The sequence below is a fragment of the Periplaneta americana genome, chromosome 13 (assembly GCF_040183065.1).
Source record: "Periplaneta americana isolate PAMFEO1 chromosome 13, P.americana_PAMFEO1_priV1, whole genome shotgun sequence".
Taxonomy (NCBI): domain Eukaryota; kingdom Metazoa; phylum Arthropoda; class Insecta; order Blattodea; family Blattidae; genus Periplaneta; species Periplaneta americana.
This window is the reverse complement of record NC_091129.1, coordinates 161,575,780-161,592,264: the sequence shown is the minus strand read 5'-3', so window position 1 is coordinate 161,592,264 and position 16,485 is coordinate 161,575,780. Positions and strand designations below refer to the sequence as shown.

The 16,485-nt window shown below is 36.2% G+C and overlaps 1 protein-coding gene across 17 annotated transcripts in view; it reads right to left on the bottom strand.

Moving 5' to 3' along the window:
- HDAC4 (histone deacetylase 4) overlaps window positions 1-16,485 on the bottom strand; it is a 582,774-nt gene that overhangs the window by 153,564 nt on the left and 412,725 nt on the right. For 12 of the 17 annotated variants that reach the window (XM_069844548.1, XM_069844563.1, XM_069844558.1 and 9 more), the window contains one exon: window positions 5,893-5,955. In XM_069844548.1, the coding sequence (XP_069700649.1) occupies window positions 5,893-5,955 (63 nt within the window). Of the gene's footprint in view, window positions 1-3,344; window positions 3,472-5,892; window positions 5,956-16,485 lie in introns of those variants that run through there. The other 5 variants (XM_069844550.1, XM_069844560.1, XM_069844556.1 and 2 more) reach the window with 2 other exon arrangements.

The following is a 16,485-nucleotide window of genomic DNA, read 5'->3' as shown; positions in this document are numbered from 1 at the left end:
TCACTGGCTGAGAAAAAACTGCCTACTAAAGGATGCGCTTAAAGAAATAGTTAACTGGAGAAGAGTTGGGGGCAGATGAAGATATCACATGATAGACGACATTAAGATATACATACTAGGTTCAAAAAGTTCCCGGAATTTGCTAGCATCATAGAAACAACGTACCTTAAACACTATTCTACAGCATTCCCTTCAAAATAGTTGCCTTCCGCAACAACACACTTTTGCCAACGCGTGTAGAGTTCCTGGAAGCAGGCCTGGAAGCCATTTTGTGAAACCCGTCTTAGTGCTCTCGTCGCGTTTGCGATAACCTCTTCAGCATTGAATCTCCGTCCTTTCAGATGACTTTTCAGACGGGGAAACAGAAAGTAATCAGGTGGTGAGAGATCAGGAGAGTATGGTGGGTGATCCAAAGCAGTTATGTTGTGCCTGGCAAGAAAATTCTGTACAATTATTGCGCGATGAGCAGGTGCATTGTCATGCATAAGGAACCAGTTGTTTTCTACCCACTTTTCTGGACGTTTCCTTCTCACTGCGTCCCAGAGGCGACGGAGGGTTTCTACGTACAATTCATTCGTTACAGTACGACCTTCTGGAATGAACTCATGGTGCATGAGACCCTGAGAGTCGAAGAAAACTTCCAACATAACTTTGCATTAAGTGTGCTTAAATGCGACAGGCTCATGTCAGTAGATTTACTGGCATGTGAAAGAACTCCTGCGGGACAAAATTCCGGCACATCCGGCGATGCTGATATAACCTCTGCAGTTGCGAGCGTCGTTAAATAAAACATAACATTTAAAATAACTTTGCCTTTGGAAGTGTGCCTAGGAAATTTTTGCTTCCGAGGAGATGTTTTCGATTTCCACTCAGATGACTGTCGTTTAGGGACTGGGTCGTACAAGTAGCACCAGTTTCATTTTGTTTAAGAAATCACCATCTTCATCAGCCATACTGATCATGTCCCCAGCAAAACACAGAACTTGATGTTTGTACTTTGCTCTGTGGACATAATTACAAAATGCGACGAACAAACAAAACACTATGATAAACAATTGCCTACAACTCAAAACCAATAATTGCCATTATCAGCAAACTTTAAGGAAATGACATCATGAATGTTACCAACAAAACAAATGTATAATATCCCTTGTTATATATTAATACGAAAAATGGTAGTAAAATTCCGGGAACTTTTTGAACCTAGTAGTATAAGATCATGGTTTTTAGGACGCTTCCACGTACTTTTATTGTAGATCCTATACTAACCGGTCCGGCATTGCCAGCTATAATATAATGGGTTTTCGGATGCTTCAACGTACTTTTAATATAGTTCCTATAACAACAGTTATGGCACTGCTAAATATAATATCACGGCTTTTCGGACGCTTCCACGTACTCTTCATGTAGTTCCTATAACAACCGCAACGGCACTGCTACATATAGTATCAGGGTTTTCGGACACTTCCAACCGAGATAAGTATGTCGAAATGTTACAACTAACTGCTCTAGTGTTGTAATGAAAACCACTGCCTTCTATGTATGCTACAATGCGTGTAAAATTCATACGCAAAAGGCATTGTTAATTAATATACATTATATGAAACAAATCACTGCATTTGAAATGTACTGAACTTTATTTAAACAGTTCAAACTTCACTTAACAAAAACAAATAAAAATTATTCCAATTGAACACGAAATATTACAAGTAACTTAATCATTTTTACTCCTTAAAATTGAAGTTGATGATGCAGTTTGTACGTTGGCCAGACTGCTAAACTTCAGTCAGTTGTTCATAGTGTAATGTACTTACTGTATATTAAGATTTTTAAAAATATTATTTAAAAAATACATTATGATGCAAAAATACTGCACAATACACGTTTGTGAAATGCATTACAAAACCTTGCTCTGCTCGTTTTTTTCAAACTTTTTCTCGATTTTGTGAAAAGCACTTCCCAACCTTGTACCGTCATATACTATTAAAGTTCTTCATACAATAAAAAATTGTCCTCCGAATTCTGGAACTAAAAATTGTTTTAAAGAAATAAAATAACTGCTACAAGTCCTGAATTGCAGAAACTCTACATGGCCAGGAAATTGATTTTTTTTTTTCAGAAAATATAAAAAAGTTAAAGTTGATGATGTTAAACACTAAGACCCAATTGTATAAAACTCCCTGACTAAAGATCTACTTTGATCGAAGATCGGAAAGTGAACTGAGTTCAGACACTTGTTCTATTGTATAAAACTTTTCTACGATCAAATTACCTTGGTTCAAATGCAATCTAAGTTCACGTGAAAAGGATTTGGCAACATCGCATAAACAAGTGGAATACCTGATGCGCGGACCATATTATACAGATTTGTTCAGTGTTGCCAATTTAGCGACTTCAACTCTTTTTCAATGACAATTTCTTTTAACTTTTATATTGCTTAAATAGGGATTTAGTGACCTTTTTAGCAACCCATAGTGACAAAATTTAATATTTCTTTGTTGATAATGAGAAATCTAGCCACTTTCCAACTACGACTTTCCCATACACTCTGTTGGAGATACTGGTTTGTTTTGTGCATTGTAAATAATGGCGGACAATAAGAAGAAGGTTGACCGTTCTCCAAATTGTTATCATGTTATGGTTTTTGATACTGTTAAACATAATAAAGCTTTATAAAACGACAATTTTCGTTTAGTAATACAGTTAATTGAAAATTTTTAATGTACCTATCATATCCATTAATAATTAATGGTTGTTATAAACATAATATAATTATAGGTTATGTTACTTGATACTGCTGAACAGGCAAAGCCTTACAAAATATAAGAATGTTTGTGTATCAAGGCAAGAAATTGAAAAAAAAAATATATAAATGAACCTACCATATCTATTAATATTAATAATAATGGTTATTCTTTTTGCACAATCTGCCATTCGTATATTTCAAACAAAAAAGAAATAACTGAACTTGGATCATCTAACTTAATCGGAGAAATTTTTTCAGTCAAAGTTGACTTTAGTTTAAGACAAATTAATCTCAGATTAGACTTTATGCAACACAAAATTACACGTTCAGCTAGAACGAGGATCAATTTAACCTCTGATCTAAGATTAAATGGTTTATACAATCGGCCCTAAAAGTTATTATTATGTTTCAATAAAAAAAAATAGTCACTTCAAATTACCACACGCTTTTGGAGATAATCACTTTTTTGTGTCTCCTAAAACATTTACTCAAATGAACATGCGGGGTTTCTGCGATTCATAATTCAGTTGCGTTTGTGATATAAAACCCAGCACAGTAGAGTTCGAAGCGTAACGGAGTAACAGAAATTAGCTCTTACCTCCCTCCTCTCTCCCGTGAGTGTTTGTTCTTTTGTCTTATGACTGCCATGCGTTGTTTTACACGCTGCCTAGCGCTACGCCTGCCACATGGTCAAGGAGAGCCGCTACTTGTGAATGTCAAGTGTAATTACAGGAATGAGGACAGAGGCTCAATCCTTGACAGCATATTAAAAATGATGATGAAACAAAAAAAAATCAGATTAAGCGTTAAAGCGGATGTTAGTAATTCCAGTATCTCATATCAGGTGTTTTCAGTGCTTACTAAAATAACCATATCTAGTGAAGTAAAAACTGATAAAAACTATGTCTGCTCATAATTATAAATAGGCGACCTTCGTCTGTATCAAGGTGACGACTGTACGTCTATCAGTGATTACAAATCTCTTTCCCACCCTTTTAAATCAACGCTAAAAGACAGTTTATCTAAAGCTCTCTCATTTCCAGAATGATTAAAAATGTTTCGTTACTGTCTTCTTCCCACAGAACATTTTTTTAAGTTTATTTGTACACGCTATAAGATGTGGTCATATCGCGTGTATAGTATCTTTGGCTATATCAGTAGGCCGTTTTTACTACTGCTGAGTTTCTACTGAGCTATTCCATCTCAAATCGACGGAAATGTAGAGAAAATTGTCCTTACAACTTCTAAATACAATAAAACTTTTTTTGTACGTTGACAACTGTCATACAATGATTTGTGCAAAGTTTGAGGCATCAGAACTTCATAGTGTTTAAATTTAAAATATTTAAATTTATCGTATTTTCATAAAATTTGCAACTTTAAACTATTGTAGCTCCGAAACCCTTTCACCCGATGATCAAAATCATGGTTTATTTTGAGGCTGAGAAATTAAAGTTTATATTGACATTTAAACAGATTTTCTTACTTTTTATGGAAATGGAGAAATTTAGATTTTTCTTTATTAAGACGCCTTTGCCCACGAAAAAATATATAGTTGGATTCAGCATTGAAAGTACAAATAACCAGATATTTTTTACTGATGGCACGTTGATAAGAAAGTATTGAAAATCAAATAAAGAAAATAAATAGTACGCGCGTGAACTAACCAGCTGACTGTGAGCTAGCCGAGATAAGCAAGGCCAGGAGACATAAACACGTGATGTGTCGTCTAGCAGCCATGACTGGGCTAGCTTTATCACAGGTTTTCATAAACACAGAAGTAAAATGACGCCCAACGCTCGCTTATCTTCAGCTCTCGGCCAGTACGTGCGGTACTGTGCCGTTCAAGTCTAGGCGTGTGAAAATAATCTATTTAATACCCTCGAAACTTATTGCCATGCCACTAAGCAAACAATGCCGAATCCCTCTTAATAATGCAAGGTTTTTTTCTCAATATTTTTTTACAATTTTACAAATTGGCAAAAAGCCTAAAAGCAAGTAAAATCAGATTATGTGTCTCTCTGTGTACAATAAAAATAAGGATTACTTCTTAACATAACCTACCAAATGTCAGCTTCAAAATTAGCTCCCGTTCAATGTTCTGCAGTAAATGGTTCCAGAGTTCTGAGCGCTGAAAGAGGCTTGTTTTTATAAAATACGCTAAATTTGTCGCTCAATAATACGAACACCGTTTGACTTTCGATAGTACTCTCCTCAGAATCTTGTATAAATAGGGAAAAAAATTAGAGTATAAAAAATGCGAGGTTTTTTACTGATCGATTTCATATGGACTAGTCCATCTGTATTGTCATGTGTTACAGATGGTTTGCGTTCATGAAACTGATTTTAGATTTTGATTAATGTATATGATATTGGTGATTTAGGCGGTGATGAATCATGGTATGCAAATTTCCAATCCGGTATTTGCCTTTGTGAATGGGGGAAACCATAAAAAGCCCAATCAGATAGGCCGGCGACGGGGTTTGAATCAGGGACCTCCCGAATGCGAGTATCACATGTTACCCGTCTGAGACAGCTCGCTCCGTACCACCGAATGTTGTGTATATGCACACACCGTTTCTACGATAAAATACGTTTCCATCAGACCATTGTAAGCTTAAAAATCCATCAGGCCACTGTAAGCTTAAAAACACACGTTAATTTTCCAAAGGAATACTGGTCGAATAGGTTTTGATTAGTTAAATGTGCCATGAAGAATAATGAATGTGAATTAACAAATATAAACAAAATGTATTATGAATAATTCCAAGGGAAAAAATTGTCCCGGGACCTTTGGCTGGGCGCGTCAACGCTCTACCGACTGAGCTACCCAGGAACTCTACCAGATTCCCGGCTCAATTATTCCCTTTATATCCACATATCCCTAGTGGGTTCACAAGACGTCAGAGACCTAACATTGAGTGCATACTTAAATTTGTGGTTTTCTGTTAACGAACAGTTACGTGTTTTATACAAATCTGGCTTTCAGGTATCCCTGTGGAGTTGACTTGAATAACTTGAAATTATCCAAGTCAGCTTTATAGGAAGCTATGCCTGAAAGCCAGATTTGTATAATGTATTATATTCAACATTCCAAAACGAATGTAAAACACAAAGTAAATTATTCTAACTTGAATAATAATTACCTTTTTGTGGTAGATGTGAGTATGCTGAACTTATTTCCACGTTTCTGTATGACCCCACATCTTCTGAAAAGAAAAGAAAAAAACCCTGTAGTAAAAGAATTAAAAGGTGTTGAGATGATTGAGAAAATAGAAGTTACCCCAATATTCGACATTTAATATAGTACTATAGCCTATAAGGAGAAGCTAGTCCTTGTTTTTAATTCTCATTATACGAAATACAAATCTGAAATAATAATAATAATAATAATAATAATAATAATAATAATAATAATAATAATAATAATAATAATAATAATTAGGGCTAGGATTTTGATGAAATTACATCTTTTTTCTAGTAAGCCAGAAACGTAGCTGCTTCAGTATTTATATGCTATGTGATAAACTAAGAGTTTTAAGACATATTTGTTAGGGCATTTTTTTGCATTTTTTGCCTGTGTCAACTCATATGAGCATTTTTTGTTTTATTCGGCCATTTTTTAGGCATTTTCATTTAATTTTTGCCATAAATCCCCATTATTAATGTAAAATAATGTTATATCCTTCGATATTTTCTCTACATATTTTGTCCATTAATACCCATTATTTTGTATAATATTTTAATCGTTTTTCTACGCAAATATTACCATTTTAACGTAGTACACCCCATGTAATGGATCAGTTTAACCTCCCCTTCAATATAAACTCCTCATACCTGCTAGTTCCGGATAAGAGTGACCTTGTGGTAGACATGGAAACTACATCAGGTAAAATAATTAATTAAAGTGTACTACTTAGAAAAAAATTGGTAAAATTAAATAAACTTAAATGTTGGTACTAGAATTTAATTTAATTACTAGTCTAAATATTAAGTAGTACAAAACCTCTTTTCCTACTAAGCCAATTATGTAAGACCAATTTTTAGGGCTTTTTTTTTTTAGATTTTTAGGTCATAAATGCATTGTTTTTAAGACATTGTTTCAGGATTTATAGGCCATCAAAATCCTAGCCCTAATAATAATAATAATAATAATAATAATAATAATAATAATAATAATAATAATGTCCGGGCTCTTAACTTGCCGTTTTTCACTCCGACTTTACGAGCTTGGCTCATAGACGTCGCTAGTGTCGAGAAGATCAGACCATTTAGTTCGCCAGAGACTATCCAGGGTGAGGATGCACCAAAGGCGGTGATTATTATTGTTGGGATGTCACAGAAGAACTGGAATAGTTGGAGTGGGATATTTTACGAGGTTGTATCAACATTTCAGGTTATTAAACTCTGAATGGAAAAAAGGTGATAATGCTGGTGAAATGAGTCCGGGGTCCAGGACCGATAGTTACCCCGAAAAAAGCCTCAACCAGATAACTTGTCCCTACAGGGATTCGAACCCAGGTCACCTACTTTCGCGGTCAAACGGGCAAACGGTTACTCCACAGGTGTGGGCGAAACCCTGTTACCTGGACCACGGGCCTACCCAAGACGTTATAAATTCTGAGTGCATCAACCGGTATTTGAACCTGGATCTCCTGGCTTAAACGTCCAGCGCGTCACCATGGCGTTTATAGAAATTATTGTGCAACTGAAATTCTCACGAAAATGCGAGCTCTATTGAAGATATTCCGAGAAGCTGTTGGAATTCTGACTACAGGGAGGGATATTTTCATATTTAATATATCTTGTCCTAGGAATTTTCGAGAATGACAGAAAATAGTAGTTCAGAAAGTATGTGAGTTTCGATTATGTTATTTGTAAATTATTATAGGATAAAGTTACGGCACACCGGCGACGCTGATATAACCTCAGCAGTTGCGAGCGTTGTTAAATAAAACTTAATTTTTTTAAAGCTAATTTTTCCTCCCACCATAGAAAGTGTGACATTCCATGAGTATAACCAAAGGGGGCTCCGCCTAATAGCGATGGTTTAAAATGATAACACGTTTGGAAAGTTGGTTCAACAAGTGTACTGTTCTCCAACCAGGAGATCAACCGTCAAAGGAATGTGCTTACTATTGCGTCATCTATTGGAGCGAAGTAGATAGACAATATTATCGTTATAACGTCAGTTTAAAAACTATGCGCTCTCCTGCATATGTATGGAGAGATTAAAAGACTTGGGGTGGTATTCATAGACATTTCGCAGCACGCGCTACGAGCGTACTAAGCTAGCCCCGGCTATCCACTGGTTACTAGTACAGAATTCAAATCATATCCTATCGCTAACACTGGTTTATGAATACGAAAAACGCTGATCACCCACCGGAAACCCGGGCTAAAAATATCTATGAATACGGCCCCAGGAGATTAACAGTGATCTAATTTTGTAACTAGACTAGTATAAACATATGTGTGTCAATGTTATTGTTTGTGCTGTGAGAGCTAGCCAATAGAGAAACGAGTACCCACGTGTGTGACCTTATGACATTTTATGATATCAACATTCATTCACAGCATCACCCCCCTGCGTTTCATTCCGGAAAGACTTTCTCATGGTTGGAGCACAGTAGTGTGTGCATGCAGTTATTCGATTTTTTCCAGTGCAGGAATGTCAGAGACAACTGAGGTCTTCAAAGAACAAAGGTGCAAAGTACCAAAAATAAGAAACACAGTTATTTGCGAAAAATTGATACTACAGAGGCCTGCATATTTTATTGTCTAGCGTCATGTACCGGTCATGGTTTGAACTGCTTAGAAATGCTTTCTTACTTGGTTATTTAACGACGCTGTATCAAATACTAAGTTATCTAGCGTCGGATGGCATTAGTGATAGCGAGATGGTATTTGGCGAAATGGAGGCCGAAAATTCGCTATAGATTACCTAACATTCGGCATACGGTAGGGGGAAACCTCGGAAAAAAATCCAACCAGGTAATCAGCCCAAGCGGGAATCGAACTCCGGATCGCCAGACAAGAGGCTTAGCCGTCTGAGCTACCCCAGTGGCCTGCTTAAAGATGTCTTAGCACTTGCCCTGATCGGTATTTAACATGCAATGGTACATAGCACATACTAATGTGAAAATCTCAATTTCGAAAAAAAAAACAGCATTTAGCATCTTTGATATTTCAAGATTTCAATTGTGGGAGGTTTATGACTCGGATGTTATGAATATTCATAGCGTGTTGAAATGACATCTCAAATTTAGAACACTACAAACTTAACTGTCCAACATCGCGCACTGTGACAGATTATTACCAACCACAACAGACGATGGCATGGCCTGATACGCTTTTGATATTTCGTCATGTTGCTCGTTTAGTGAACATATCCATTATTAGTGACATGGCACTCAATTCCACAAGGTTTCTTGTTGGTGAATGACACATAAACTGATACTTACAAGCGTTGCGCATGGGAGCAAGTCTGTCTCGTTTGGAACATTGTCAGAAAGAAGGCAGAGCACTTCTACCGGCGACGAAACATCGGCCTATCACAACTCGGAGACGTTAAGTACAGTGGAGTCCCTTCTTTGTTCATAATGGGGGTAACAACTATTAGCCAATCAAAAGTCATTTAATACATTTGTACGTACTGTGTACTACGTTATTGGTTATTGGTTTTGTGTGCCCGCCCCTACCTCGGCGATGCAACCACTCCCGGGCAAGGAACTCAGTGACTCGTAGACAGAGGACGTGGTGTAAGCAATCGGGTGAGTACAAACACTATTTACTGTTTTAATACTATATATTACTGAGGATGATGTTCTTGTCTTTAAGCGTTGGAGGGACCACGCAACAGATTTCATAAAAGTTTCAACTGAATTTTTTATCTGAGTAAATGTATTATGAAATTGTATGAGTCTAAATGACTGAAAAATATTTTTGCCGTTAATGTTAAAACAATTATTTTATTTAAAGGAGTTACCGCTGTAATTATTTACTCATATTTGTATGTGTTATTAAAAAATCTTCTCCTTATATTTGTTTCTGTATATATTTAGATGCTAAAATAATTCTTACTTAAGTTTGTATCTTCATGTATAAGTGAAAATAAATTTATTTCTTCTTCTTTACTGTATCTTTTGATATCAAAGTCGAGCATGAGCAAAGCGATCGCCTTATCAGTAACGTATTGAGTGGTGTTCCTGTAGTGGGGAGTCAGCTAGCTTTCCTAATTATAAGTTTCCATAATAGAAGATTCCAACGGAGGGACTCCCCTGTATATCCCAAGTTTGGGGAAAATGAACGAAATCTACAGATTTGTGATAGCAATTTTAATGCGTGTCATGCAATATTTACACCAGTAACCTGAATGAATGGAAGGTGGTGGTATTTCACGTCCTGCAAGCACACGAACTTTGCAGCCGTAGGTGTGAGTGCAGCCTACATGGCCCGCCTATGAAGTCGTGAGTCAGCGAGTATTCTGGGTTAACTCGCACGATCCACGTCCCCTGAAAGACAGCTCATGGGGTTTTACAGTTCCGTCAAGGTCCAAGGGAGGATCGTATCACGAACACCTGACTTCTGTGATTTAAGAGACGGAATGTTTACATCAAAGTTGATTGCATGCGATTACGAACTCTCTATTTAGAGATCAAGTCAGATATACATATAGGCTAGGTTCCTATGCAGCTAGATCTTCCGAAGAGGATACGACTCCCACAGGAATTATTGTTACAATAAAGACAATATTTTAGTTAAGATTCCTACACGTATAATACATCATCACACATAATATACACATACACACACCAGGGACTTCCAGACATTATCACAGTTAAAAATTAAATTGGTAAATTCTGTCTTATTCCATGGTTTTTAAGTAGGCCTATTGTTAGATGCGCTGATTCACGTTTCTTCTCTAGATTTAAAATTGCAAGTTTCTTATTTATATTCGTTAATATCTTAGTGTTCTTAGTTAAACAGGATAAAATTATAATATTTATTCTCAAGTTTAACTGGATTTATTTAAAGTTTGTGGGCCATATTCATAGACATTCTTAGCGCGGGCTTCCGGTGGATGATCAGCGAACTAAAGTTTTTCGTATTCATAAATCAGTGTCAGCGATATGATATGATATGAATCCTGTACAAGTAACCAGTCGATAGCCGGGGCTAGTTTAGCACGCTCGTAGCGCGGGCTAGCGAAATGTCTATGCATAGCACCCTGTATGTCTGTAACCTATATATATATATATATATATATATATATTCATGTGGGTTTACTTAATATTTATAGTTTGATATTTTCTTTAATTGTATATGAATTTTTGGTGGTATGAAGGAGAACGTCCGATGGTCTTAACTACGTCAGATTAAATAAATAAACAAGAAAATAAATAAATAAATAATCGTTTCATATGAATATTAGACACGTGGGAATATAGCATACGGATAGTCTACGTTTATAGCCGTATGATGCCCTACATAACACTGATGTATGTATGTATGTATGTATGTATGTATGTATGTATGTATGTATGTATGTATGCACACACGCACGCATGTATGTATGTATATATGTATGTGTGTGTGTATTTTTAGTAGGCTATATTACGACGCTTTATCAACATCTTAGGTTATTTAGCGTCTGAATGAGATGAAGATGATAATGCCGGTGAAATGAGTCCGGGGTCCAGCACCGAAAGTTACCTAGCATTTGCTCATATTGGGTTGAGGGAAAACCCCGGAAAAAACCTCAACCAGGTAACTTGCTCCAACCGGAAATCGAACCCGGGCCACCTGGTTTCGCGGCCAGACGCACTAACCGTTACTCCACAAGTGTGGGCTGTATGTATGTAGGCCTATGTATGTATGTATGTATGTATGTATGTATGTATGTATGATTTATTTTAATCCGTGCCGCCACAGCCCTTGAAGGGTCCACACCGACCAGCCGGTTGCTGGCCTCACGTTCACATGCCGAAGCAGAGATGGACGATCATCCAACCAGAATGGAGGTCTCGTGTGGTTAGTACGATGATCCCCCCCCCCCCAGCCGATGTATGTATGTATGCGTGTATATACAAGTTGAACTGTAAGTAATATCATTCATTTCAAGGGATATTTTTTTTTACATATTTCAAACAAAAACGTGCTCGTTTTTGCTTCCTTTGCGAGAAAAAAAGTATTTTATATGAAACATTCCATAGCGTGTTTACGGAAAGTCATTGAATAAATTCCCAATACGATCATTCAATTTAAGGGGGGAGTGTATTATGGTAATAAGTGATTGAAAGAAGTTTAGTTTCGTTCTTTGAAATTGCAGAAATTGGATCCCAACATTTTAAAATTCCTTTGGAGTACGGAAAGTTACATTACTTCGGATCAAATTTCTGCACATTTAAAGGACAAAACTAAAATTCTTTCAATCATTTATTATCAAAATACACTGCTCTTCTAAATTGACTGAACATATTTGTAATTAAATCAATGTCTTTCCCAAAACAGCATTGAAACATTTCATATAGGACAATTTTTAACTCGAGAAGGAAGCAAAAACGAGCAAAAATGTATTGAACTTTTGTGTTTGAAATATCTCAAAGAATAACCCCCTGAGATTAATGACATTACTTACAGTTCACCCTATATATATATATATATATATATATATATATATATATAATTACGTATCCGAACATTATGATAAACTTTCCTACATTGTAGGAGAGGTCAAGATCTGTAATTACGTAATATTAGTTCATGTCCAGCAATATGTAATTTTGGATATATCCAGCCACGGAATACGTATCCAGTAATTCTGTCGAGAACGTGATGTTATTCCTAGCAATTCATGACATCGATTGTACTGAGTACATCAAGAGATAATAAATATTTTTATTCTTTTAATCGCTCTGATAATAACAATCTCAAATTAGAACAAGATAAATAATCGGCCATTACAATTGTTTTAACTTAAATATTTATCGACCATTACAATTTTCAACTTGAATATCCATCTTCTTCATGTTTACCTCTATAATAAACTTACATTCTCAGTTGTTCAAAATAGATTCCATCAACGTTACGAGTAAATATACTCAATCCCTCCAACAGACTTACACATACATAGGCCTACATATAGACCACATACTCGATTCTTCTACAAAGATTTTTTTTCACTTGGTTATTTAACGACGTTGTATCAACTACTAGGTTATTTAGCATCGATGGGAGTGGTGATAGTGAGATGGTATTTGGCGAGACGAGGCTGAGTATTCGACATAGATTACCTGACATTCGTTTTACGGTTTGGGAAAAACTTCGGAAAAACGCAACCAGGTAATCAGCCCAAGCGGGGGTCAAACCCGGGTTCGAGCGCAACTCAGGATCGGCAGGTAAGCACCTTAGCCGACTGAGCTACGCCGGTGGCTCTTCTACAAAGATGACACGTATTCTTTTTTTTTTTCTAGTGTAGACAGTCCCTACAGTCGCGACGCTGTTATTCCCGGCGTGATTCCTCCTCTTTGCTTACGTCGTAGGAAGTGAAGGCTCTATAAAGTCTAGGTAGGTAGTACCGTTCGCCATTTTTGTTCCTTCGTTGCCGAGCTACCAGACGAGGGATCTATTTGCCACACCGTTAAACATTATCATGTTGTACCTCCGATGATAATAAATCAAACGCATTGTAATTCAGCAAATAATTGAGCGGCAATAACGCCAACGAAAGAGCCAAAATGGCGGGCGATTATATTAAGTATTTATCGAGCCTTAAGAAATTAATAACGTCTTCCTCAGCGAATCACAAGACGCACACGTTTAAATGTAGCCGACCTGCAACGCGATTGGCTGCCGGAAATTAGAGCAACGGGACTAAACAAATCGAGCTAAACAAGACATACAAACACAAAGCCAATTTATGACTTAAAATTCTTATGAAAAAGTTTTAATTTATTCCATTAGTGCGCCACAAAATACTAATGTTTGAACATTTGGCGAAATTTCAAGTTTAAACCTCGGGCCACTTGCATCCTCGGCAGCCCTTACATAAACACTATAAACATCTTCAATTCGCTCTTGATACATAAATTACTATTAAAACGGCTAAGATTATATCCCAAGTAGGCACATTAGAATCTAGTTTTCTAACTCTACAACTTGGTGTGGGTTTCACTAAAATATCTCGTTTCCCTTGATAGGCCAAAGCCAATTCCGGACGTTATAGCCGACAGGAAAACTAGTTCGATTAATTAAAATGTGTCTCAGTGAAACGTACAGTAGAGTTCGTATAGGTCAGTTTCTGTCAGATGCGTTTCCAATTCACTGTGGGCTAAAGCAAGGAGCTGCACTATCACCTTTACTTTTTAACTTTGTTCTAGAGTATGCCATTAGGAAAGTCCGGGATAACAGAGAGGGCTTGGAATTGAACGGGTTACATCAGCTGCTTGTCTATGCGGATGATGTGAATATGTTAGGAGAAAATCCACAAACGATTAGGGAAAACACGGAAATTTTACTGGAAGCACGTAAAGAGATAGGTTTGGAAGTAAATCCCGAAAAGACTAAGGATATGATTATGTCTCGTGACGAGAATATTGTACGAAATGGAAATACAAAAATCGGAAATTTATCTTTTGAAGAGGTGAAGAAGTTCAAATATCTTGGAGCAACAGTAACAAATGCAAATGATACTCGGGAGGAAATTAAACACAGAATAAATATGGGAAATGCGTGTTATTATTCGGTTGAGAAACTTATATCATCCAGTCTGCTGTCAAAAAATCTGAAAGTTAGAATTTATAAAACAGTTATATTACCGGTTGTTCTTTATGGTTGTGAAACTTGGACTCTCACTCTGAGAGAGGAACATAGGTTTAGGGTGTTTGAGAACAAGGTGCTTAGGAAAATATTTGGGGCTAAGAGGGATGAAGTTACAGGAGAATGGAGAAGGTTACATAACACAGAATTGCACGCATTGTATTCTTCACCTGACATAATTAGGGACTTAAATCCAGACGTTTGAGATGGACAGGGCATGTAGCACGTATGGGCGAATCCAGAAATGCATATAGAGTGTTAGTTGGGAGGCCGGAGGGAAAAAGACCTTTAGGGAGGCCGAGACGTAGATGGGAAGATAATATTAAAATGGATTTGAGGGAGGTGGGATATGATGATAGAGACTGGATTAATCTTGCGCAGGATAGAGACCAATGGCGGGCTTATGTGAGGGCGGCAATGAACCTCCGGGTTTCTTAAAAGCCAGTATGTAAGTAAGTATAGCCGACAGAGACTAAGCAAAGACACAATCTTTTCAAAAGCATCATACAGGAACGATAAAAGCTTAATAATATTCAGTGTACAACAGAGCTTTACCAGTCATATCAGCCCATACTTTATGCTTAGCATTATCGTCCGATTAATCGGAATGTAAATGCGAGCTGGCCGACGTTCGAGAAGCTAGAATAATCGTGAGTTATACTCTCGAGTCCACATTCGTATCTTCACTTTTCCGTGTGCATGCACTTCCGTTTCCTCCTTCCATGTGCAATCACTATGCAAATTTCTTTTGCTGTGCAGATACTCCGATTACGTCGAGAGCTCGCCTATTAAAAATAGCGATGAGTCGATATGGACCATGTCCACACAACTCCGTGGGCTAGCTGACGAGTTACGAAACTGTATCCATGTGTGAACCTGAAGAAATGTAGCCTATGCTACCAAACTGCAGTAGCTAGTCGAATTTACATAATGTCGTTACAACGAATGTCAGTACAACGAAATATTTAATATTACGAAATTATTTCCTTTCCTCTGCTATTTTTTCGTAAAAATTTTATATAATATAAAAATATTTCAATTTAATAAATTCGTTTTTGCTAAGATATCAAAAGAATGAAATAAAAATTTCGCTCCCTTGCCAAAAAAAATACTTTTATAGCCAAAAATATTCTCAATATAGGGAAGAATTCGTTAGCAAGTAGGGGCATATTTTATATTACAGACGTGGACAAATTATTAGCAAAATTGAAGATTTTTATTATATATTTGTACAAAATATGATTTTTCAATTTAGACTACAGTTGACATTTTTGTGTATTTCCAAATAATTAGCCAAATTGAAGATTTGTATTGTATATTTTTCAAAATTTAACTCCTCAATTTGGACTACATTGGATATTTTTGCATATTGACAAATTATTAGCAAAACTGAAGGTTTTTATTGTATATTTTTACAAAATTCGATTCTTCAATTTGGACTACAGTTGACATTTTGGATATTTCCAAATTATTAGCAAAACTGAAGATTTTTGTTTCTTATTTTTACAAAATTTGACTCTTCAATGCAGTTGACATTTTTGCTAATTTACAAATTATTAGCAAAATTGAAGATTTTTATTATATATTTTTACAAAACTTGACTCTTCAATTTAGACTACAGTTGACATTTTTGCATATTTCTGTCTACTGTAATGATGGAAATATGCAAAATTGTCAACTGTAGTTTAAATTAAAAAGTCAAATTTTGTAAACAGAATTATCATAAAAATCGTCAATTTTGTTAATAATTTGTCCACGTCTGTATAATAATACTCAATTTCATAGTGACAACATAGCCATTAACAGGACCCGGAATTTGATCACCTGATAATTATAAAAAATGACCGAAAAAATTGGAATTTTTATTTTAATTAATAATTGTTTCTATTAAACTTACTTACTTACAAATGGCTTTTAAG